Here is a 23,687-nt window from a genome sequence, read left to right as displayed (position 1 = left end):
ATCCGACTCACTGCCAACAACCTTTATCAAGTCCAATGGCAAAGAAGGCCACACAGCACTCCTTCACTTCTGAGAAGAATCAAGTAAATCCATGAGAAGCTGTTAGGGCCTGAGTAATCAGAGAAACCAGCCTTTCAGTGAAGACGGACAAGTGGCAGGTAAAGACAATTAGGGGGTGTGAATGGTCTGACAGGCACCAAGGTCAATAATAAGAAACACTGTGACAGGCAGCAGTAATCAAAATAAGTGTGAGGGGAAGCCCTACAATCCTGAAGCTATCAGCGAGGGAGCCTGGAAGGGGTAGGCAGCACATTTCTTACCTGAACAATAAACTGCTGATGGCCAGCAGCACAATGTGTCCTTCGGGGTCACTGCACACACTCCCAGGAGCAGTTCTTCTGGCTGACACTGCAGAGAGGAACATTTTAGAAACTTTGGCAGCAGGAAAAACCAGATTGTAGGGACATGCAGACACCTGAGTGGGTAAGGATGGCTGGAACCACATCACGTGTTTGTGTATATAGGCATTTAGAGAGAGAAAGAATCTATTAGAATCCAGGAATCACACTATATGCTGGGACCAAAGAGAACTAGTTTATAGACCTGCCCTCCAGGGACCCTGTGCTGGCTGGCGGCAGGAAGCGGGGGCAGGGAGGGGAACAACTTTGTGATAAGTATAACAATAAGTTCTGCCTGAGCTCAGAAAGGGAGATTAATTGTCACAAATTCCCTCTCATGCAAAGGCTTCCAGACCCACTGGATACATCCCTCGACAAAAAAAAATAAAAAATAAAAAAAAATAAAATTGAATCTTGGTGCCCTTTTTAAAATGCTTTGTGATTTTTGACAAGTCACTTTAAACTCTCTCTGACTCAGTTTCCTCATCTGTAAAATGGGGACAACCATGGTAGTTTGTATGGTTGTTGTGAGGGTTAAGGGAGTTAATATGTAATGCCCTTGGATGAATACCTGGCATATGTCTGAAATATGTAGGTGGCAGTCAGAGAAAGCCTTCCCTTTCTTTTCATAACAGTCCTGCCCATGTATCACAGTGCAGTTGAAGGCACACATCCTGGGTTGATGTGCATTTTTATGTAAAGGTGAGGGTAGTGAGGATTTTCCCTTCCTAACCAAAAGCAGCTGGTTTGGACAAACCCAGCCACCAGTCCCACATCCTCAGTCTTCGAAGAAAAGTCCAGAAAGGCAATAAATATCCATCATTGATTTGAATACTGTGGACCCATCATGTTGATCAAAAGTTTGGAAAAGTCCAGAAAGACAATACCTATTAATGATTTAAATACTGTGGACTCATAGTGTTGATCATAAGTTTGGATCATTCTAGACACATTTATGGGTCTAGACTAATGAAGATATAATATTACAGAATGGTAGAAAGACATGCCAATGCCTATGTCATAATTATCTTCACACACAGGAATGAAGCATAGAAAACCCTCAGAGCTGGCTTAGGAAACACTGCGCCAATGCTGGGCTTCCCATTGAATCAGGCTGGCGTTTGGCTCTGCAGGGGCATCTCTTTCACAATGACTTTCTTGCAGGACGCCTGTGTGATAATGCAAACTAGGATCAAAGGGATACGTTTTTCCCATCACAAACTCCAGAGAATGGATCCACTTTTGAGTTGTCACTGGGGAATCTGAGAGCCTCTCATGGTATAGTCCTCCAGCCCTCAAGTAGGAGAGTGGTTGAGTAAATCCAGAGAGAAACAGGTTTCCTTTGCCCCAACCAGTGTGGGCTCCTCCACTCACTCTCTTCTCACCCTTGGCTGCCAGGCCCACCCTGCCCCCAGCCATGCAGCTAAAAATCAATGGCAACCCACCTCCCACCCCAAGACCCCTACTCAAGGCAGCTGCTCATTAAAGCACCTACAAATGGCCAAAGAGTCAAAAAGGTATAAGGCCGGAACTATTTTTTAATTCAGAGAATATATTCTAAGGAATAAATAAACCCATGACTTTATTATTATTATTAATCAGCCTGCCAAAGCAGGAGATGCAGGAGACATGGGTCCTATCCTTGGGTCAGAAAGACCCCCTGGAGGAGGGCATGGCAACCCACTCCAGGGTTCTTGCCTGGAAAATCCCCATGGACAGAGGAGCCTGGCGGGCCACGGTGTCACAGAGAGTCGGACACGACTGAGTGACTGAACACGCATGCGCGCAATATCACTATACGTTTCTAGTTTCCCCATCGGGAAAACAAACCCAAGAAGATGGGAGTCGAATTTCTTTTCACACTGTAAAGTTGTCAGAGGTAAATTTGTCAAGTTTTCCTCAGAAAACGAAATTTCTTAATATCAGCCTTATGGCAGGTTATTCATAGGAATAAGCCTTAGTTTTCTCATCTGTAACATGGGACAACATAGCCACCTTACATACTTATAAAATTCATAGAGCGATCAACTGAAAGCATCGTTTGATGCTTATGAAAGCATCTTGAAAACTGTAATGAGCTCCGCAGATGCCAGGTGTTCTATTCTGACTCATTGTATTGCTTTTCAACAGAGGAAAGGTAGAAAGATCAGCGTGAGAAAAAAAATGTTGAAACCTTTTACAGGCAATGAATCTTATTCTCTGCTACAGTATGAAGCCACACTGAACCATGTCCACTGTTAGGTTAGTTGAAGGCTGTTGTTAAAATGAAAATGTCACTGTTATTTATGGTTTAAGGCCTACGTGTTTCCAAATAGCTTTCTAGAAGGTATTAATTTATTGCCAACACTGTATCTTGTGTTACTCTGGCATTTGACTACTGAGGGAATGAGGCGCAGAGGACAGGTAAGTTTTAAGCAGGTTTGGAGCCAGAAGGAAATGCCTGGGGTAAATAGCCCTTCCCAGGAAGGCAGGACTCTGTGGGGACCTGGAGAGATGAGCACTGGATAACCACAGGTCACTCAGTGAGGACCTTATACCCAGACCATCTGGGGTTAGTAGAAGCTGAACTGTTAGCCTCCATAAGTCCCCAAAGAGGTGAGTGAACTTGGCAAAGAGGTTACCAGAACCTGGAAAGAGAGTCAGTCCCAGAGAGAAGGTCACCTTGAGAGATACAATGCCCTTCAGCTGAGGGACATGATCAGCAGGTGACCTCCAGAAATGGCAATCCACTCCAGTATTCTTGCCTGGAGAATCCCATGGACAGAGGAGCCTGGCAGGCTACAGTCCACAGGGTCACAAAGAATCAGACACAACTGAAGTGATTTAGGATGCATGCATGCACACCCTCCCAGGGAGGAAGTCAGGACCACACTCCCTGTACCCTGAGCTGAAGTGAGGGCTCCCTACTGGGGAGCCTATTTAGCTGAATGGGAAGCCGTCTAGGAAGAAAGATCAGATCCAGGAAGAGAACAGTGGAAAGATGATCTGGAGGGGCAAACGAGAGAACGCCAGAATTATGTGTGCAGGAAAGGGAGGCAGGCCTAGGCATGTGCACAGAGGCTGGAGGGAAAGGGGAGTTGAACTGGGGAAGGAGAACTCCCATTAAAGAGAAAAGGAGACCATGCGCAAATTATTTCTATCATCAACCCCACTAGGGGCATTCTGCATCTTCTTATGAGGTTTTTCTGTACCTTAAGTGGATCACACATGGACTTTGTTGCTGTTGTTTAGTCGATAAGTCCTATCTGACTGTTCTGTGACCCTATGGCTGGCAGCCTGCCAGGCTCCTCTGTCCATGGGATTTTCCTGGCAAGAACACTGGAGTGGGTTGCTGTTTCCTTCTGCAGGGATCTTCCAGACCCAGAGATTGAACCTGTGTCTCCTGTATTGGTAAATGGATTCTTTACCACTGAGCCACCATGGAAGTCCATACACAGACTTTGGGAACCCACAAAACTGTACTTTGCTTACCAAAGCCTGGCTATACTCAGAGCCAACTCCATGCCGTCTGCATTCTTAATTTGTCAGAAAGGCAGCTGCTTGGAGCTAAATGTTCAATTCTTATCTTTATTCAAATTGAAAACATTTAAAAAGTCCAATATCTTGCAATGCATATCCTGGATTTAGCAGTTAATAAAACAACGTGTGAATCCCATTGGCGTCCCCTTTTAACCGTAATAAACAAAGATGATGCTAACTTAATGGAGAGCAAAATGCATTTTGTCAAGACAAGAATGAGAGAAAAGGAATTTAAGAAATTATGTACCCTGAAAAAGCACTCTCTAAAGTAATGAGCAAAGCTAATCCGGGCCTCACCAACTAAATAGCTGCAAAATAAGATAAACGACAAGCCAAAAAAAATCTTTTTTGAGTTTTTCAGATTAGAATTCATCTCTGGAGCCAATTGCAACTGAAGAGGTGAAAGGATTTCTTTAATCATGTCATGCACTGCTTAAAAAACACTGAGGCTCAACCAGCCCACAGAATACCAAGGAAATATCTTAAGATGCCAATCCAGGCTCTGTGACATCTTCTTAGTCCCCTCAACTCTGAACATACACAAACACTCCCTATACCACCACCCTACCATGCCCTCTTCTTCTGCCCTTGCCCCTGGCTTATGCTTTCAAAATCTTTCTAATTCTTCAAGACCCAGCTAAAAGGATGCCTTTTCCATTGAGATTTCTCTAGAGTCTTTCAGTTGAAATGGTTCCTTCTGCTGGGCTCCCAGAAGTATTTCTTCATATCTCAGATATGGTGCTTATCATGGTTTGCTATTTATTCTTGTTATATAAATACCTTCATCCTAGTTACACAGGAAATTACCTGAAGTTTCTCTAACTCACCCCTGATGTCTTAGATGAAACCTAGCCCAGTTCCTGGCATGCAATCAGTGTGCAACTGAATTTAACTAAGCAGGTTGTGCTCCATATACTGGTACCCTCAGAGTTTCCTTGAATTTCAGTTAGAAAATGTTATTTCATCCACTAGAAGACAGAATTCACCCGTGTGTAGTCTTTGGGTCAGAATGGTGCTTTTTCATGGTCGAAAATACATAATTTGCACACTAAAAGTAAGTAACTCCTTCAGACCTCTAGAGCTAAACTTTCATAAGCTACCACCTTCAACACACATGTCATCCGGATAAATTAATGGATATCTAACATTTAAGCAATACTCAGTTCCTGATAAAAGGATCAGTTCCAGTGTAGTTCTGTCATATAATTGGAAACAGCATGATTTGATATTTGAATCTGTCATTAGGTATTTTTTGAGGAGATGAATTATCTGGTCTTTTGGATGTGGGTGAGTATAACTTCTCCAGGTAACTACTCCTAAGATCCGCTTGCTTCTAAGTGGTTTCAACGTCCAAGCAATCAAACAAACAACTCTTACATTTATAATTATAATTCTTACAAACAGCTCATGACACTTCAGTTCAGTCGCTCAGTCATGTCCAACTCCTTGCAACCCTATGGACTGCAGTACACCAGGGTCCCTGTCCATCACCAACTCTCAGAGCTTGCTCAAACTCATGTCCATCGAGTCAGTGATGCCATCCAACTATCTCATCTTTTGTCGTCCCCTTCTCCTCCTGCCTTCAATCTTTCCTATCATCAGAGTCTTTTCAAATGAGTCAGCTCTTCGCATCAGGTGGCAAGTATTACAGTTTCAGCTTCAGCATCAGCCCTTCCAATGAATATTCAGGACTTATTTCCTTTAGGATTTACTGGTTGGATCTCCTTGTAGTATTCGTTGGCGCTCAGCTTTCTTTATAGCCCAACTCTCACATCCATACATGACTACTGGAAAAATCATAGCTTTGACCAGATGGGCCTTTGTTGGCAAAGTAATGTCTCTGCTTTTGAATATGCTGTCCAGGTTGGTCATAGCTTTTCTTCCAAAGAGCAAGCATCTTTTAATTTCATGGCTTCAGTCACCATCTGCAGTGTTTTTGGAAACCCCAAAAATAAAGTCTGCACTGTTTCCACTGTTTCACTATCTATTTGCCATGAAGTGATGGGACTGGATGCCATGATCTTAGTTTTCTGAATGTTGAGTTTTAAGCCAACTTTTTCACTCTTCTCTTTCACTTTCATCAAGAGGCTCTTTAGTTCTTCTTCACTTTCTGCCATAAGGGTGGTGTCACCTGTGTATCTGAGGTTATGGATATTTCTCCCAGCATTCTTGACACTTAAAAGCATCTAAACAAACAACCCAATCAACAAATGGGCAGAAGACCTAAACAGACATTTCTCCAAAGAAGACATACAAATGGCCAAGAGGTACACGAATAGATGTTCGACATGACTAATTATTGAAGAAATGCAATTCAAAACTACAATGAGATATCACCTCACATCAGCCAGAATGGCTAGTGTCAAAAAATTCACAAACAATAAATGCTGGAGAAGGTGTGAAGAGAAGGGAACCACCCAACACTGTTGGTGGGAATGTGAATTGGTACAGCTACCATGGAGAACAGTACGGAGGTTCCTTAAAAAACTAAACATAGAGTTACCATGTGATCCAGCAATTCCACTGCTGGGCATATATCCAGAGAAAAACAGGATCTGAAAGGAAACAGGCACCCCAGTGTTCACTGCAGCACTTTACAACAGCCAAGACATGGAAGCAACCTAAATGTCCATCAACAGAGGAGTGGATAAAGAAGATGTGGTATGTATACACAATGGAATATTACTCAGCCATTAAAAAGAAAGAAATAATGCCATTTGCAGCAACATGGTTGGACCTAGAGAGTGTCGTATTGAGTGAAGTAAGTCAGACAGAGAAGAAAAATATTGCATGACATCCTTTATATGTGGGATCTAAAAAGAAAGGATACAAATGAACTTACAAAAGAGACTCACAGACTTAGAGGACGAACTTATGGTTGCCGGGGAGGAAGGTTGGGAAGAAGGGGTAGGGCGGGAGTTTTGGATGGACGTGCACACACTGCTATATTTACAATGGATAACCAATAAGGATCCACAGTATAGCACATGGAACTCTGCTCAATGTTATATGGCAGCCTGGATGGGAGGGGAGTTCAGGGGAGAAAGGATACATGTATATGTGTGGCTGAATCCCCTCACTGTTCACCTGTGAAACTATCACAACATTGTTGATTGGCTATACCCTAATACGAAATAAAAAGTTGAATAGGAAAAAAAAAAAATATTCTGAACCCACGTTCGTAAATTAGCCTGGCCCTGAATTTACCACCTGAATATCCAGCCCTGGAATCATTGCTGAGACATGGGACATGCACGCTCCCTTATTCTCAGGCACACACAGAACATGGAGGGATTATTGTATACGTTTTCAAAATATAGTTTTAATTGATTTTAAACCTTCATGCAGACTGAAGATAGTCCCTTCAGAGGCAGAACTTCCTTGCATTTAGCCTTGAGACTTCAGTCAACTTGTGCTGTGCCCTTTGCCCCCTTCCCCACTCACTCCCCACAGCTCTTATCCACCTTTCCAACACCACCCTTCTGTGCAGCCTGGGACACTACCTCTCCAGAAAGTCTTTTTCTGGTCACCTCTCCCACACTGTGGGGAGCATATATTAACCTTCAAGTGGCCGATAGTACCAATGAACAGCCTTGCCTTGTCCTTCAGTTTCACATGTATAAGCCTAGTCTCCTCAACTAGATTATAAACCCCATGAGGCCAGAGACTACTTTTCATATTCTAAACCAATTTCTCCATCTGTTTTAAGGGGTGTCTTGGGCAAAAAAAAAAAAAAGCGTAGGTTTGGGCTGCAGTCTGAGTGGTCATCTTTCTTAGATGAGACTTTGCTTTGCAGTTTTATTAAATGGAAAGAAGAGAAAGATGAAAAGCAGGATGATGACTGTTCAAGAAGAATAATTGATCAGCAAATGGTGACATGCTGTTCTCCTAGCTCGAGAAACACAGATGAAAAATAGATATTAATGATAGCAAAAGGTCAGGCTCTTGGAAGAATTTCCAAACCAAAATGGTGGAGATTAAATGGGAATTCATTATTTATATCCTACCTATTTCCAAAGGACAAAGGTGGCTGGGGGAGGGAGGCTGTGGCCTCTATGACAGAACTGAGAGTCTGGAAATGTGACTCAGCATTTCACTCAGCTCTAACTCACTGTGTGTAACTGGGCAAATCACTCCCATACTTTGAGCTGGTCTATAAAACTGGAATAATCCTATTGCTTGTTTTGAGGATTGAATGGGATACTATATTTTACATACACACACACACACACACACACACACACACACACACACACACGCTCAGTTGTGTCTGTCTCTTTGCGACCCCATGGACTGTAGCCCACCAGGGTCCTCTGTCCACGGGATTTTCCAGGTGAGAATACTGTACTGGGTTGCCATTTCCTTCTCCAGGGGATCTTCCTGACCCAGGGATCAAACCCTCGACCCCTGTATCTCCTGCATTCGCAGGTGGATTCTTTATGACTGAGCCACATGGGAAGCCATATATATATATATAGGTGTGTGTGTGTGTGTGTGTGTATACACACATGTACATGCATGCTAAGTCACTTCAGTCACGTCTGACTCCTTGTGATCCTACGGACTGTAGCCCATCAGGCTCCTCTGTCTGTGGAATTTTCCAGGCAAGAATACTGGAGTGGGTTGCCTTGCCCTTCTCCATATATATATATATATGTGTGTGTGCGTATGTGTATGGCAACCCACTCCAGTATTCTTGCCTGGAAAATCCCATGGATGGAGGAGCCTGGTAGGCTACAGTCCATGGGGCTGCAAAGAGTCGGACACGACTGAGTGAATTCAGTCACTTCACTCATATATATAACTATGTATGTCCATGGTTTCATATATATATGTATGTATGTATGTAGTTGAATGTTTTACAGATGCTTAGAATTCTCTGGGATCAATAAAAATTGAATAAATTTTTACCTAAATGGGATCTCTATTTACCAAAAATCATGGGAAAACCTGAAAGGCATACCATCAGCCTTAGCTGCTCCCAAAAGGAAACAGGTGCTCCCCCAGCGGTAAAACTTGCCCAGTCTTGCCCCTTGTATTGTAAAGCAGGGATTCAAATCAGGATGGCCTCACATTCGCTTCTGGTCGGTGGACTTTGTCACTGTCTTGCTGGATATTCAGGACCCCACTTCCCAGATGAAGAAGGAACCACTCTGAGAGGCCAGGTCACTTGGAATGATCACAGATGGTACAAGACAAAGCTGAGGACAAGACCAGAAGCCAAATTTCTCGATCCAGCAGTGCTTTTCTCTATCCCCTAGGGACACACACACACACTAATATGCTGGACTGAACACTTGTGCCAGAAAACGAATGTGGCTGTATCAATTCTGAACCAAAGACCCATCCTGCAGACCCCTCGAGGGGGTCCATGAGGGAACGCAGGTCAGGAGCCAGGGAGGGGCGTCCAGTCCTGGCGGGAGACAACACCCAAGCCCTGCCTTGCATCTGTCCTTCCTGACAGCTCCGGGCCAGCCACAGAGTCCTGTCTGCAGGGAGGTTTCTGCCCTCAGGTTCTTTTCAGAAACCTGACAAGCCCAATAAAGGCCCGGTGCTGATGGAGACGAGCGGGCCCCGGTCCTCCCAGCAGCCCTGACGCTTCCTCCACTGACACAATGGGGCCGGCTGTAATCACATTACACCCTCGTCTTTCATAATTACCCTCTTTCTCCAAGTGACAGAGCATCCCAAAGGCAGGCAGGGAACTATTTTTAAACTAATTCTAACTAACTGAAAAAAAAAAAAAAAGAGCACAAAAAAGACTGTCATTTTTTTCACAGATATGGTTCTGGTTTATAAATCACTCCCAGGGACTAACGTTGGTGGAAGCTAGAAAATCTAGACAGCACTGGCCGCCAATCCCCAGATCACCTCTCCTTACCTGCCCAACAACCTACACGCTCCTATTTTTCCTGAAGTTCCTCAACCTGAGTTTGTCCCTTTTACTCCCTCTGTGGTTCTAGGAGGAAATAAAACTGAAAAAAACTCAAAGGCATAGCTTCCACGTGAGTGACTTGTGGCTTTTTCTCTCCCTCGTCATCACCTCCTCCACCTTCCTCCTACCCCACATCCCACCTTCTTGAGACCAGTTTTCTTTTCCTCTGAACCTGGGTAAAGGTGATGGCTCCCAGAATATTTTTCTATAACAGTAGCAAAGTTCTTCAATGTGAAGAAGTAAAGCTGGGAGACGGCACTGGAGGAGGTCAAGGGAAAGAAAAGCTACTTAAGAAAAATTTTAGCTAGGACAAGAGTTGGCCAAGCCTGGGTGACCCAAGCTCTCCCCACATGCCACCCAGAGAGGAGGGCACACCCCAGTAACATGGTATCCCCTAGGCCTGGAGGCCCATCCAGGACCATGTCGCCTCTTACACATGACCTAGAAACACCTCTGGTGCTCCATGATAATTATACTGATAAGGAGGCTGGAGTGGAGGAAATAAATCAATGGCATCACATGGATTTCTTGGGTATGGGGCTATTGAATAGCTGCAATACTCGCTTGCACTCTCATTTGGAGAGTCGTTAGCTACCTGTCTTGTTCACAAGTGTTAGTGCATCTTCGAACCCCAAATGTATTATTTTGTCCCTCAGGTTGACGTTTTCTCCCGCTACCTAACGTAGAACTTTCTCTGCTCCTCTCTCCAGCCTGGCGCTCTGCTATTTCGTCTTCTCCATCTTCTCTGCTTTCCCCCTCTTCCCCTCCCCCCCACTCCCACCACTTCATCCTCTGACCGGTTTTGCTTCTATCCTGGAGTCTTACAGCTGTAGTGGGATGACTCACCTGAGAGATAGGAAGAGAGTGAGGGAGCCCCTGAGGGGCTCTGCTGGTCGCCTCCAGTCTCCTCAGCTGCTTGTGGTGACAGAGATTCTGCATCTAGCTTAGAGGTACAGCCACCACCTCACACCAAAGCCAGACCACAGGTCTCAGAGCAGGCAGGACCCCTCTAAGTGAGACCAACACATGGAACGTGGCATTCTTGGATATGCCACAGGATTCGACCAGGCCTTCCTCGTAGGAAGGTAGTTGCAAAAATCTGCCCAGCAGCATTGCTAAGGAGTGCCATGGAAAGAGACGACGTGCAGAACAGTCAACGTTCCTTGTGCTCCAGAGGAAATGGAGAGGAAGGTAGAGAAGGAAGTCAGAAAGGGAAGCTTTCAGGGACACAAGAAAGGAAAGCCACTTGGAAACAATTATTAAGTGAAATGAGCTTAGCAAAACTAAGGGCACATTTATTAAGTAGGCATTATATAAGCATAAGCTTCATTCCCCTCCAGCCTCCAGCAGGCTTCAGATGAAATGAGAAAAAGCGAAGCCTCCCATTCCATCCATCCCACCCCCTCTCTCTGCCTGCCCTCAGAAAGCTTTCTCAGTCAAATGCAAATGGAGACACAAGGTAGAAGCAGAGAGGTCCTCAGGGTAGTTAACAATAGCTTGTGACTGAGCAGGCTGGGGACAAGCCAGAGAGAGCTCAGAGAAGTGAGTAAAGTCGGAAGGGGCCAGGGCAAGCCCTGGGTTTCTGTAACTGCTGGCTGGTGGGAACTGTCCTGGGAAAGGGTAAGTGTAAAAAATGTCTCCCGACCCCCCTAGGATCAGGTTTACTGGCTTAGCTAGCACTGCTCTTGATTCTCTGAGACACTATGGAGGCTGGGCACTTTGAAATAAAGAGCCAGTAGACAAGCTTTCCCTCCAGGGGGAGAAGCTAAAGCAATTTCTGAGGGTAGTAGCCTGGACTGGGTGGAGAAAACATTAAGCGAAAAGTCATCGCTGTCAGTAAGTCCTAAATCTGATCCTGGGAGAAGAGAGTGTTGATTTGTAAGATCTCTCAGTCTTTTCATGAGAGTGCTATGCGGCCGCTAATTAAAGCTGCCTGAAAAAAAAACAGCAGCTAAGAGTACAAACCGTGGTCAGCAAGATCTGGGTTCAGCCTTGGCTCCTGTGCTCATTAGCTGTGAAATCTTGGTCACATTCTTTGGCCTTTCCTGAAGCTCATTTTCCTCGTCTCCAATAATGGAACTTGAAAGAGGACCTACCACCATGCTGAAATCAACACAGAGCCCTGCTCTGCAACCCGTTTAAAGCGGGTCTGAGGATGGATGCCCCCTTCGGATTGGCTGTTGTCTGAGCCATGGGCTCTGTGCTCAGTTGTGTCTGACTCTCTGCAACCCCTTGCACTGTAGCCTGCCAGGATCCTCTGCCCATGGAATTTTCCAGGCAAGATTGCTGGAGTGTGTTGCTGTTTCCTACTCCAGGGGATCTTCCTGACCCAGGGATCAAACCCTCATCTTTTGCATCTCCTGAATTGGCAGGTGGATTCTTTACCCCTAGCACCACCTGGGAAACCTGAGCCATACCAGTTGCTAAATAACTCCTAAATGTCACTCCTCTCAGCATATAGGGTTGTTGTAAGGAATGAAAGACATAATATAAGGACAATGATTAATCTGGTGCCTGGTAAATGCTCAGTTCATTACTGGTATATATTATGGGTTAAATAAGATAATGTTGCAGTTCTGACCCCGGTATCTCAGAAGGTGACCTTAGTTGGAAATAGGGTCATTGGGGATGTAATTAGTTAGGATGAGGTTATACTGGAGTGATGAGCCCCAGTCCAAGATGAATGATGTCCTTGAAAGAAGATGGCCCCATGGCGACACAGAGATGCAGCCAGAGAGCAAAGTGAAGATGGAGGCAGAGACTGGAATGATGTATCTTCTAGCTGAGGAATGCCAAGCACTGCCTGCCATCACCAGAAGCTAGGAGAGAGGCATGCAAATACAGTATTATCATGGGTAGACTCCTCAAAGGACCAGGAATTCATAAAACATCAGGAAACAGAAGTCTTTAACGTTCATTTTAGTTCAATATCTCATGTGATGCTTGAAAACTCATCTTCAGCATTCTCACTGAGCAGTCTTGGGGCTTGTATTTGAACACCTCCAGTGACCAGGGACTCACTCTCTCTCCTGACAACCCAATAGCTCCAAGTATTAGAAAAATTGTTCTTTACATGGAGCCAAAATCTGTTTCCTTGTAGATTCTCCCATCTGGGAGAAATTACCTCCCTTGGACCTTTTGCTTTGTAAAAGCCCAATGCTGAAGCATTTAACAGCCCTTCAAATATTTGCGTTCCTTGAATAAGTCATATTTGTGCACTTATCAGTTTCAGCAAATGCAATTTCTTTTGTCTATAATGAATTTCTGTCTTCCCTACCTAAAAAGTCAGCTATTAAATTCCAGTTCCATATTATCATCTGATAGACCAAGTTATGCTGTAGGGAAAAGTCATACCAAAATCTGTGCTTCAAACACCAAAGGTTTATTTCTCTCTTATGCAAGGAACATCCACTGTACCCAGCCAGGGCACCCTTTATCATAGTCATTCAGACTGAGAAAGCAGTCACCATCTTGAACATTGCCAGTCACCGTCAATGCAAAGAAAGCTCTAGAGGGTAGTGCTCAATTGCTTAGTCATGTCCGACTCTTTGTGATGATCCCATGGACTATAGCTGACAAGGCTCCTCTGTTCATGTGATTTCCCTGGCAAGAATACTAGAGTGGGTTGTCATTCCCTTCTCTAGGAGATCTTCACGACCCAGGGATTGAACCCAAGCATCTGTGTCTCCTGCACTGATGGTGGATTCTTTACCACAGAGCCACCTGGGAAGCCACCAGTCAGCGATTAATGACCCCCTGCCAAAGAAGTGATCCCCATGAGTTCCTCTCACAACCATTGGCCAGTACTAGTGACATGGCCTCACCTTATCCACTGCTAAATCACTTCAGTCGTGTCCGACTCTTTGAGACCCCATGGCCTGCAGCCCACCAGGCTCCTCTGCCCATGGGACTTTCCAGGCAACAGTACCGGAGTGGGGTGCCATTGCCTTCTCCCACCTTACCAACAGGGGGCGGGAAAACAGTCCTGGAAGGAGTAGTCCTACCACGTGTCTGGAAAGGCAGGCCAGAAATACTTGGCAACTGTCACTGCCTGTTACCCACCACCCTCGGCTCAGCTTCCCCCTGCGCCCCAGGCAAAGTTGCTGTGTCACCTCCAGCCTTCTCAGGAGCATTTTGTGTATTTGTTGGTCATGATAACGATCACACTGCCTTGGCATTATATTTTCTTGTCTTTCCATCTCTTTCATGAGGCCAATTGTTTCTCAAAGATAAGGACTAGGTCATCAGAAACACTTGGTATGCGGATGCATTTGAGAACAACAACCATCTATATCCCCACAGTAAGAGGCCAGGTCCTTACGATGGTTCACAAGGCCTTTCTGATCTGGCCCCCACTCCTTCTCTGACCTCACCCCCCTAGCTGCTCCCTCATTCACTGGCCTCCAGTTTCGCTGTCACTCAGACTCACCAGGCCGGCTCCTGCATCAGAGCCCTCCTCTTTGATGTTCCCTGTGCCTGGAACGCTCTTCCTCAGCCGTCTGCTAAGCTCATTACTCGCTTCCTTCAGGTCTCTGCTGAGCGGTCCCCTCCCGGGACAGCCTTCCCTGGCCAGGTGCCATAAGATAGCCATGTGACTCTACTGCCTTGGTGCCTCCTCTGCCCCCTCCTCTCGTCTTTTCCTCCCCTGCAGTTACCACTTGCTGACACAGCACACACAAATGAATGTTACATCATCATGTATTAAAGTATCATATAATATGCACTGTATCATATATTACATATGATACACAATATAACTGTGGGTATTTATGTGTTGTTTGCCCTCCCTCTGCCACTCCTTCCCCTACACATACACTGAAATATAACTTCTATGAATGAAGAACCAGCGCAACAGGAGGTACTCAATAAATATCTGTCAAAGGAATGAATGATAAGAGAACAATATCTCCAGAGCTATCACTTTCCTGGACAATAATGCTAAACTCCTCCCTCTCCTATGTCAGGATTTTAGTACCTTCAGCAACCTCACCACCCAGAAGTTATCAAAAGTGAGTGCAGGACAGAACAAAACATCCCTGTACTTGGCCTCGTCTGGGCTTCTCAGGAGGCTAAGTGGTAAAGACTCTACCTGCCAAGCAGGAGATGCAACTTCGATCCCTGGGTTGGTAAGATCCCCTGGAGAAGGAAATGGCAACCCACTCCAGTGTTCTTACCTGGAAAATCCCGTGAACAAAGGAGCCTGGCGGGCTACAGTCCATAGAATGGCAAAAGAATCAGACAGAACTTAGTGGCTAAACAACAGCAACAGCCTAGTCTATCTGTGCTTAGTCACTGAGTCATGCTGAACTCTTTGCAACCCTTTGGACTGCAGGCTGCCAGGCTCCTCTGTCCTTGGGATTTTTCAGGCAAGAATACCGGAGTGGGTTGCCATCTTCCTCCTCCAGGGGATCTTCCCCACCCAGGGATAGAACCCGGTTCTCGTGTCTCCCGCACTGCAAGCGAATTCTTTACCCACCTAGGTATCAAGGAAGTCCCATAGTCTGTATTGCAATTAATGAAGCCTGACTCTGTAAATCAACTATACCTCAATAAGTAAGTAAATAAATATATACACAAGTAAATAAATAAATAAAGCCTGAGTCTAAATAAGGTTTTGGAAGTAACAAAAAATCACACTGTTGACTAATTCATTGTCAGTTTGGTTATTGACGAAAGCCTCATGTTTTTCACAGTTAAAGCTATACTTTTCTCTCTACATATAATTTTGTAGTTGTTGCTTTAGACTTAGGTGTGGCACCTAACGTTTTTCCCTTTTAATTTTCCTGTCACAGATCTTCCTTTTCATTTCTTTCACTTACTTATTAAGTGTCTGCTCTGTGCAAAAAGCTATGGTAAGTGCTATGGGTGTTACACGATAATCTTAGAATTCTTAGGAAAAAAAAGCTGTTTGGCAATATCAACATGGATCAGACAGTCCAACTCTAGCTTAGCAAATGAGGTAGCTAAAACTCTTAGCCTTAAGTGTATATGTAAGTTAAATGACTTTTATCAGAAGCTTTCAATGATATATGGGCAGATGCCACTCCAAGGATGTAATGCCTAGAGCATCTGAAAATGGGAATCCTAGTCATGCCTCAGATAGAAGGGCTTGGAAAGAGCTTCAAGTCATGAGGGCACTTTGGTTCAGACATGTCACTCCATCTATCCTTAAGGTTAACTCCCCTCATCTGATGTAACCAGGGGATAGCCACCTCTCCCATCATTCCAGGAACCTCACACTTCTTTGAACCAGGGCATTGTAAGGTTGAACTTTTTGCTGTCAAATGATGGAGGGGATTTCTCACATGTTCCAGTGATTTCAAGGGAGTCCTTGGATAGGGGAAGAACCAGGCAGTCTGGCTCTAGAGTCTGGAATCATAATAGCTCTACTCTGCTCTGCTTCCTCTTCATATTGGAAATGAAGATTTTAGTCTAATATGTAACATAGAAAATGTAATACTGGAAATGGTTTTCATAATAGTCACTAATACAGATTACTCTGAACAAAATCAACCCTCAGAAATTGTCCAGTTGAACCAAAATTGAAGAGAATAGTGAATAACTTGAGGATAATGCAAAGATATCAAATGAGTTGGAGAATGATTCAGCCTTTTGCTCACCGGGCATTTACTCACTAATTCACCTGTTTATCCATCATTCCATGTGTCCACCCACTTATTCATTCAACAACCAGGGCATTAAGCACTCTTGCTGCCCTACACACATATTAAATACTGTGGATAAAATGTGCGTTGCATGCTCACTCAGTCATGTGACCCCATGGACTGCAGCCTGCCAGACTCCTCTGTCCATGGGATTCTCCAGGCAAGAGTACTGGAGTGGATTGCCATTTCCTTCTCCAGGAGATCTTTCTGACCCAGGGATCAAACCACGTCTCCTGTGTCTCCTGCATTGGCAGATGGATTGTTTATCCACTGAGTCACCTGGGAAGCCTGTGGATAAGATGTGGTCTGACCTAAACTGACTTAGCAGTTTGGGTCCAGTGGGAGGAGGGAGGAGATGGGGCTGGCAGGGACAGAAGCAAAGGAAACTCATGGTCTAGTGTGGCAAATGCTCTCAGAGAGGGTTTATAAGGAGTCGGAGATGAACTTAGCCAGTGCTGGGGATGCTCCTTAGCCTCCTAATGGAACAGCAATAAAAAGGTGAAAGCGGAATGCTTCCTAGAGGAAGAAACACTGGCTCCAGTCCTAGCAAAACTTTCTAATCTCAATATTGTCGGGAAGATCCCAGAACTAACACAATTTCCATCAGAGACTAGAGAAAACTGAACATTCTTTTCAGGAAAAGCACTAGAGCATAGCCATTAAGAACACAGGTTTTGGAGTCAGATCTGCATTCAAATCTTGAGCTTCCTAGGCAGAACTCACTCCAGACTTCACTCTATCTTGTAATAGATAGAGACAATCATAACATTCGATCATAAGGTTGTTCTGAGGGTCAAGTAAGATCCCATGTGAGGTGAACAGCGCAGTCTGTGTGCAGTACGTATTCAGTTGATGTTAGCTGTCATTCATTGCCTTCTTCCCAAACTCATATATATTTTTTCACTCTGCTCCTTTGTCCTGAATCTTCTTAGCTCTAACGTTACCTTTAGAACCAAAGTCTGTAAGCCTCTTTTCTCTGTTACACAGGGAGTACAAAAGAAATATAATTTCTGTAAAACTGATTTGCATTGTAGTAAATTTATCATGCTTCCTGGTTCTTGGTGACTAGGTAACCAGCAGAGGAGCTAATTCATTATTTTAGCAATTCAAACAGGACCTCGGAAGAAAGGCACCCTGTGGTCACAAAGCACTGGGATTGTACTAATGAGAAGATTAAAAGAAAGTTCAGCTTACACAGTTCCAGATAATCACAAATGTACCCAAGGATTATTAACAACCACAATTACCTGGAACTATATTATCTGCCCGCTTGGTTATTCTAAAGTCAACTTGTATTTGAGTTTATAAGTTATTTTGCAGTGGCTGGCGGGGCCCCACCCTAATACACATCTAGGGAAATATGAGGGTATGCCTAAGTCTTCATGGTACCCAGCATCCTAATTCTCACCCAGAAGTGAAATGAAGCTCTAAGTTCTCCTATCCACAGAGCCCCTGTCCCGAGTCCTTGCGGGTCCTCTTTGTTGGAACCACCTGCCCAGTGAGGGGCCAGACTCATGCATTCTAGATAAACCTTTCGGAAAATTAAAATGCCTTTCTTCAGAAGCAGTGTCCATTCTCAGGGACTTCTCTAGAGGACAAAAAGCCCTGGGTTTCAGGACCCTGGTAGTCACTTCCCAAACATCCCCTTAAAAAGCTTCACTGCTATCCTTTAGTTTTATAGGACTGTGTACTGCACTGTGCCCAGGTGCAGGTCTCAGAGGCCATCTCGTTCATCCCCTGGTTTCTCTTGCATATTCCATGCTTTCTGCTGCAGGCTAGTCTTGAACCCGGAGCTCTACTGAGAGGATGGGGGCAGACGGGGAGACAGTGGTCTTGAAGAACGTGCTCATTGGCGTCAACCTGATCCTTCTGGGCTCCTTGCTCAAGCCCTCAGAGTGTCAGCTGGAGGTCACCATGGAAAGGGTCCAGAGACCAGCAGTGGAGGAGGAAGGAGGCACTGCCAGCTACAACGCATCCAGCAAGGAGCAGCCGGTGGTCTTCAACCACGTGTACAACATCAATGTGCCCCTGGACAGCCTCTGCTCCTCAGGGCTGGAGGCCTCGGCCGAGCATGAAGTGAGCACCGAAGACGAGGTGCTGACGGAGTACACGGGCCAGACCTCGGACCACGAGAGCCAGGTCACCTTCACGCACAGGATCAACCTCCCCAAGAAGGCCTGCCCATGTGCCAGCTCGGCCCAGGTGCTACAGGAGCTGCTGAGCCGAATTGAGATGCTGGAGAGGGAGGTGTCAGTGCTGCGGGACCAATGCACCAGCAACTGCTGCCCAGAGAGTGCAGCCACAGGTAGAGTTCTGGAGCTTACAGCCAGTCTCCGCAGGGGAGGGAGGGTGCTGAGCAGACGTGGAGCGGGAATCTGGGTGATTACACCAGTGCCTGAGAAATCCAGCACCTCTTCACCCAGAGGAGGAAAAAAACAAAAAAAGTGCCCTGGTCTGCAGCTCTCTGTTAATACACCTCTAAGATCTAAGTGTGGTCCTTTCCCAGGGGATTTGGCATAGGGACTCTCTACAGTGCTTAGCCCGTCTGAAATACATTAACCTAATTTGGGGGTGATGAGTCAGGGAATGGTACATCGGTTCAGCACAGCAACTGCTGTGGTGAGCAGGGAATTTGATGTCTGTCTTCATTCAGCTTTGGTTTTCACAGGCTGTTGAATTGATATCTATCCATATTAACCAGAGGGACTAGAGAATACAGGCGTTCTGTTCACTCCATCTCAGCCTTTCTCCCGCCTGAGAAAATTACAGTCATTAAAACCTCAGAGGACCTGGCCCCATCTTCTCTGGCAAGCTAGAAGTTTCAGCCTCTGCCCCCTCCACCAAAACACGTGGCTGTGCATGCACGTGTGGGCACACCCACCCACAGAGCTTCTTACAAGCCTCTCCCCAATCAAAGGCTGAGTCTCCGAAACTTGGATATCTAGCCTCACCCACATCCTAACTACTAACACTTATGAATGACTCTTTTGACTTCTCTGGGAGAAGTCAGCTCATCTTCAGGGCCAGTCTTCCTAACTTCATGTCCTGTCTCTGCTATTTGCAAGCCTGTGACTTGAACAAGTTGCTTAACCCATGCGTTCCTTTCCCCCTCGACAGACTAGAACAACAAGGAGTTATTAAATATAAAAACCTCCACTCAGATGAAAGCCCGGCCTCTAGTAGGCACTTCATATTCAGTAGCTATTATCAGCAGATCCCCAGTGAACAGAAAGTGTGCCCCCTTTTGTGCCCAGCATCTCTTACCCAAAACAGTACCTTCTACCCATTCGATTCAGTCTGTAATGAGAAAAGGACTGGGTCTTACTACCTTGGGTTCAGGCTCCTACCTCTCTAGGGTCTAATATCTCAAGCCTTGCCCAAGGATGAAAGAGGTGTCAGGAATGGCATTTTAATAGGAAGAAATGGCCCACATGTCCAGAGAGATGTCCAACACATTCATTCTGAGACACCAAGACTGGGTGTAGTCTTTGAGAAGAGAAATATTTCTTGGGTTTTCTCATCTCTTCCTCTTTATAACCAAAACTATAAACAATCTGAAACTGAGAGGACAAAGTCAAGGTGGTCAAACTCTCCTTCCTCAGTGAGTTCACCTTTTCAGTCGAGTTGGGGAATATAGGAAAGACACAGGTGTCCATGGACATGGGTCTTCAATGCCTGGGAAGCTGGTAGCTTCTGTAAGTGGACTTTTTTTTTTTTTTTAATCAGCTTCCCACCAGGTTCCCTGGGAAGATGTGAAAAGATCTATAAGGAAGATCTATGTTAATCAATGTCAGTATAGTATCCTTTCGGGCCATGGGGGGAGGGGGTGCATGCAGTGGCAAAATTAAACAAGGACATAACTTACTTGACTTCCTATCCCCAAGGCCAAGTGCTGAGAAGGATGCCAAGCAAGTACTGCTATGGTGTTCATTTAATAAGTTTGTTTGATTCGTGCTGGACAGGTAAATTAACCACTCTAGTTATTGCATGATAAAGCCTAGGGCAGGAGATACGCACAGAATGCTAAAAAGATCACAGCAAACAGTCACCAAATGAGACAAGTTCTGGGAAACCTTTGAAGTGACCCTGGAGCTGAGCTGTGAAGGATGAGCAGTTAGTTAGATGGCAGGAAGGAGAGGAATAGGATGCATCTGCAGCGCATGTGATCTTGACCTGCCTCACAGGCCTGATTCTCAGCCTCCATCCCCTCGGTCCCCTTCAGGCCCCAGCACCAGCACCTGGGCGTGTTGGTCAGGGTCTGCCCCCAGGCTCTGAGAACCTCCTTGACCTGCCCAGGGTAGAGAACAGATGAGCCTGAGCATTGACACCCTCCAGGGACAGCCCTTCATCCCAGGTAAGGTGTGGCTTGCTCTGTGGCCAGAAGACTCTGCAGGACTGAACCCAAGTCACCCTCCCTGGGACTTTGCCTGATAATATTCTTGGCTTGAGCTCCTCCCTCCCTGGTCTCCCCTTCTCCCCAACCAGTTTTTTTCCTGGGAGCACCTCCCAATTAGTCACTAGGGAATCCAAGCCAAGACACATTGCAGGTGAGCTCCCAAAGGACAAGAGACCCAATCTCACTCGTCCTTACCCTCAACCCTATGCCAGACACACACAACCCACATTAGGTAAAAAGATTCATGAAGCTGTTGACGTGCCAAGCTAGCTTGAGCTTCTCTCTCAGCAACACAAATCTGGTCAGTGAGTGAGCTGAGGTCTTGGCCTGCCCCCCTCCCCATACCCCACTGCCAGGAGGTTCCACAGCTGCCCTTTGACCTTCTCCTTGGCCATTCCAGGACAACTGGACTATATCCCTCACTGCAGTGGCCATGGCAACTTTAGCCTGGAGTCCTGTGGCTGCATCTGCGATCAAGGCTGGTTTGGCAAGAACTGCTCGGAGCCCTACTGCCCCCTGGGCTGCTCCAGTCGGGGCGTGTGTGTGGACGGCCAGTGCATCTGTGACAGCGAGTACAGCGGGGACGACTGCTCGGAGCTCCGGTGCCCGACGGACTGCAGCTCCCGGGGGCTGTGTGTGAATGGGGAGTGTGTCTGCGAAGAGGCCTACACGGGCGAGGACTGCAGTGAGCTGAGGTGCCCCGGGGACTGTTCAGGGAAGGGGACCTGTGCCAACGGTACCTGCCTGTGCCAGGAGGGCTACATCGGTGAGGACTGCAGCCAGCGGCGGTGTCCAAATGCCTGCAGCGGCCGAGGACACTGCCAGGAGGGGCTGTGCCTCTGTGAAGAGGGCTACCAGGGCCCTGACTGCTCAGCAGGTAGGCAGGGGGGCTCTGTGGGGCCGTTGGCAAGGGCGGTCCAGCCAGCTAGCTGGAGGCGGGAAGAGAGATAGGAGGGAAAATGAATTTAGGCCAAAGAATTGCCAAATGGGTCGTGCTCCTCTGCTTTCCAAGAGAGGTGATGGCTTAAGTTGATCGCAATTGACAACACGGGTTTAAGGGGAGAAGAGTGGAAACCAGAAAAGGTCCAAGCTTGGGATGAAAGTTGAATCTTACCCTGAGGCTGGAACAAAGTCAATGGTAATAATGGAGACAGCATTTCACTGTCCTTGAGATGGAAGAAAGCAGAGTCAAAGGACCCCTTAGCCACGGGACCCCTCTCTAACTCAGCAGACTTCCCAGAGCTCCACCCACTCTGAAATATTCCCCCTTCCCGTTGCCATATTCTGAGGACACTCCTTTCACAACGCTAGTGCATGAGATGGGGCATAGTCTGTGATAATCAGACTCACTGGGCACTCTGGTTATTTTGGGAGTTTCCATATGGCAAAGTGTTATTAATTTATGAAATGATCTAGAATCCACATGGATGAAAGTATTCATAGGCAAGGAATTACATGTAAACAGGAATAAATTACTAAAGACCTCCATTAAGCAAGAACTCACAGTCTAACTAAAATGCTATGATTCAGTTTGTTCCAGAGGACATCAACCCCTCATGTGTCTGCATCATGAAAACCAACACAAGGGTGATGTCCCGAAAGGAGACCCCAAGTCCATCAGTGAGAACATACCAATATTTCATTGGAGATCCTTTTCTTTTGCCTAAAATCAGATTATTTTCATTATCTCAGTGACTGTTCGTCGTCTTCTAAATCAGTGACTGTCGCTGATAAATTTGTATTTTAAACAATACAGATTAAGTGATTGATCTTCAGCCTTCTCATTCATAGTACAATCTGTAACAGTCGGCTCAGAGGGCTCATTGAGAAGATTTAAAATAAAAAATAACAAGAAACAAACATTATTAAATCTTCTGATGAGTTGGTTCTAGGAATTTTTCTGATTAGATTTCTGACCTCAGTTTAAGGGGGAGATTCTGGGAGGCCAGGTCTTTTATTCTTGAGCATCAGGAGTGATTCCCACCTAAGTCCCAGAGCAGTCAGACAAGCCTTCTGCATCTGCAATTTAAATTTCTTTTGAAACATGAATGCAACAAGGTAAAGGAAAAAAAAAAAAAACAATTCACTGCTTAGGAAAAAAATGTTTCTCCATTTTTTCCATAGTCAATGGTTTCACGTAGCCTCCTACTTTTGTTTACTGAATATCTTCCTGAAAATATAGTCATTATAACAATCATTCAGAAGGAAAATTTAAGCAGAAATTAAGCTGCATCATTTACAGACCCAAGGTCACTAAGTAATTGCTGGAAAGGGGAAGTTGAAGCATGATCCCAGTTCTCACTCACAGGACAAGGCTCTATGAGGCCCCATCAGAGGATGCTAAAGGTTATTTTGGGCCCTTCTCTATGTGTGGCTACTGTATAGTTCACATTCTTCTTAATAAAATTGATCTCTGCTGGGTTGTACATACCTGTCATGTTCTTCCTGACCCTCCTTTTCCACAGGGATGGGTTCATTTGCAAATAGAACCTTAATCTGATCCAGAGTACAAACTGAGCTGGAGATGACCCTTCTGGTCATGTGAAGAAGACTCAGCAGCTGCTAGCATAACTACAACTAGGCTGAACTCAATCCATGAGCCACCTGTTACCTCCAACACGTTACCTCTGTGTTTGATTGAGGAAGGCTTTTGGACAACCAGATAAATTACTTTATAGGTTCCCAAAGCACGTGAAGAGGGACAGTTGCATAATTTCCCTGTTTCTATAGCAACCATGGAGCCACCACTCATTGCTGGAGGTGCCGCTTTCAAT

General features: G+C 45.6%; 1 protein-coding gene across 2 annotated transcripts in view; it reads left to right on the top strand.

Annotated features, from left to right (window-relative positions):
• TNR (tenascin R) overlaps positions 1–23,687 on the top strand; it is a 486,177-nt gene that overhangs the window by 363,528 nt on the left and 98,962 nt on the right. The window contains exons 3-4 of one of the 2 annotated variants that reach the window (XM_027975894.3): positions 18,292–18,822; positions 21,314–21,790. In XM_027975894.3, coding sequence (XP_027831695.1) covers positions 18,324–18,822; positions 21,314–21,790 — 976 coding nt within the window. In that variant the 5' untranslated portion in view covers positions 18,292–18,323. Of the gene's footprint in view, positions 1–18,291; positions 18,823–21,313; positions 21,791–23,687 lie in introns of those variants that run through there. The other variant, XM_027975895.2, reaches the window with a different exon arrangement.

This window comes from Ovis aries, chromosome 12, assembly GCF_016772045.2.
Source record: "Ovis aries strain OAR_USU_Benz2616 breed Rambouillet chromosome 12, ARS-UI_Ramb_v3.0, whole genome shotgun sequence".
Classification (NCBI taxonomy): domain Eukaryota; kingdom Metazoa; phylum Chordata; class Mammalia; order Artiodactyla; family Bovidae; genus Ovis; species Ovis aries.
The sequence above is the reverse complement of the archived record's forward strand: the minus strand, read 5'-3'. Positions and strand labels throughout refer to the sequence as shown.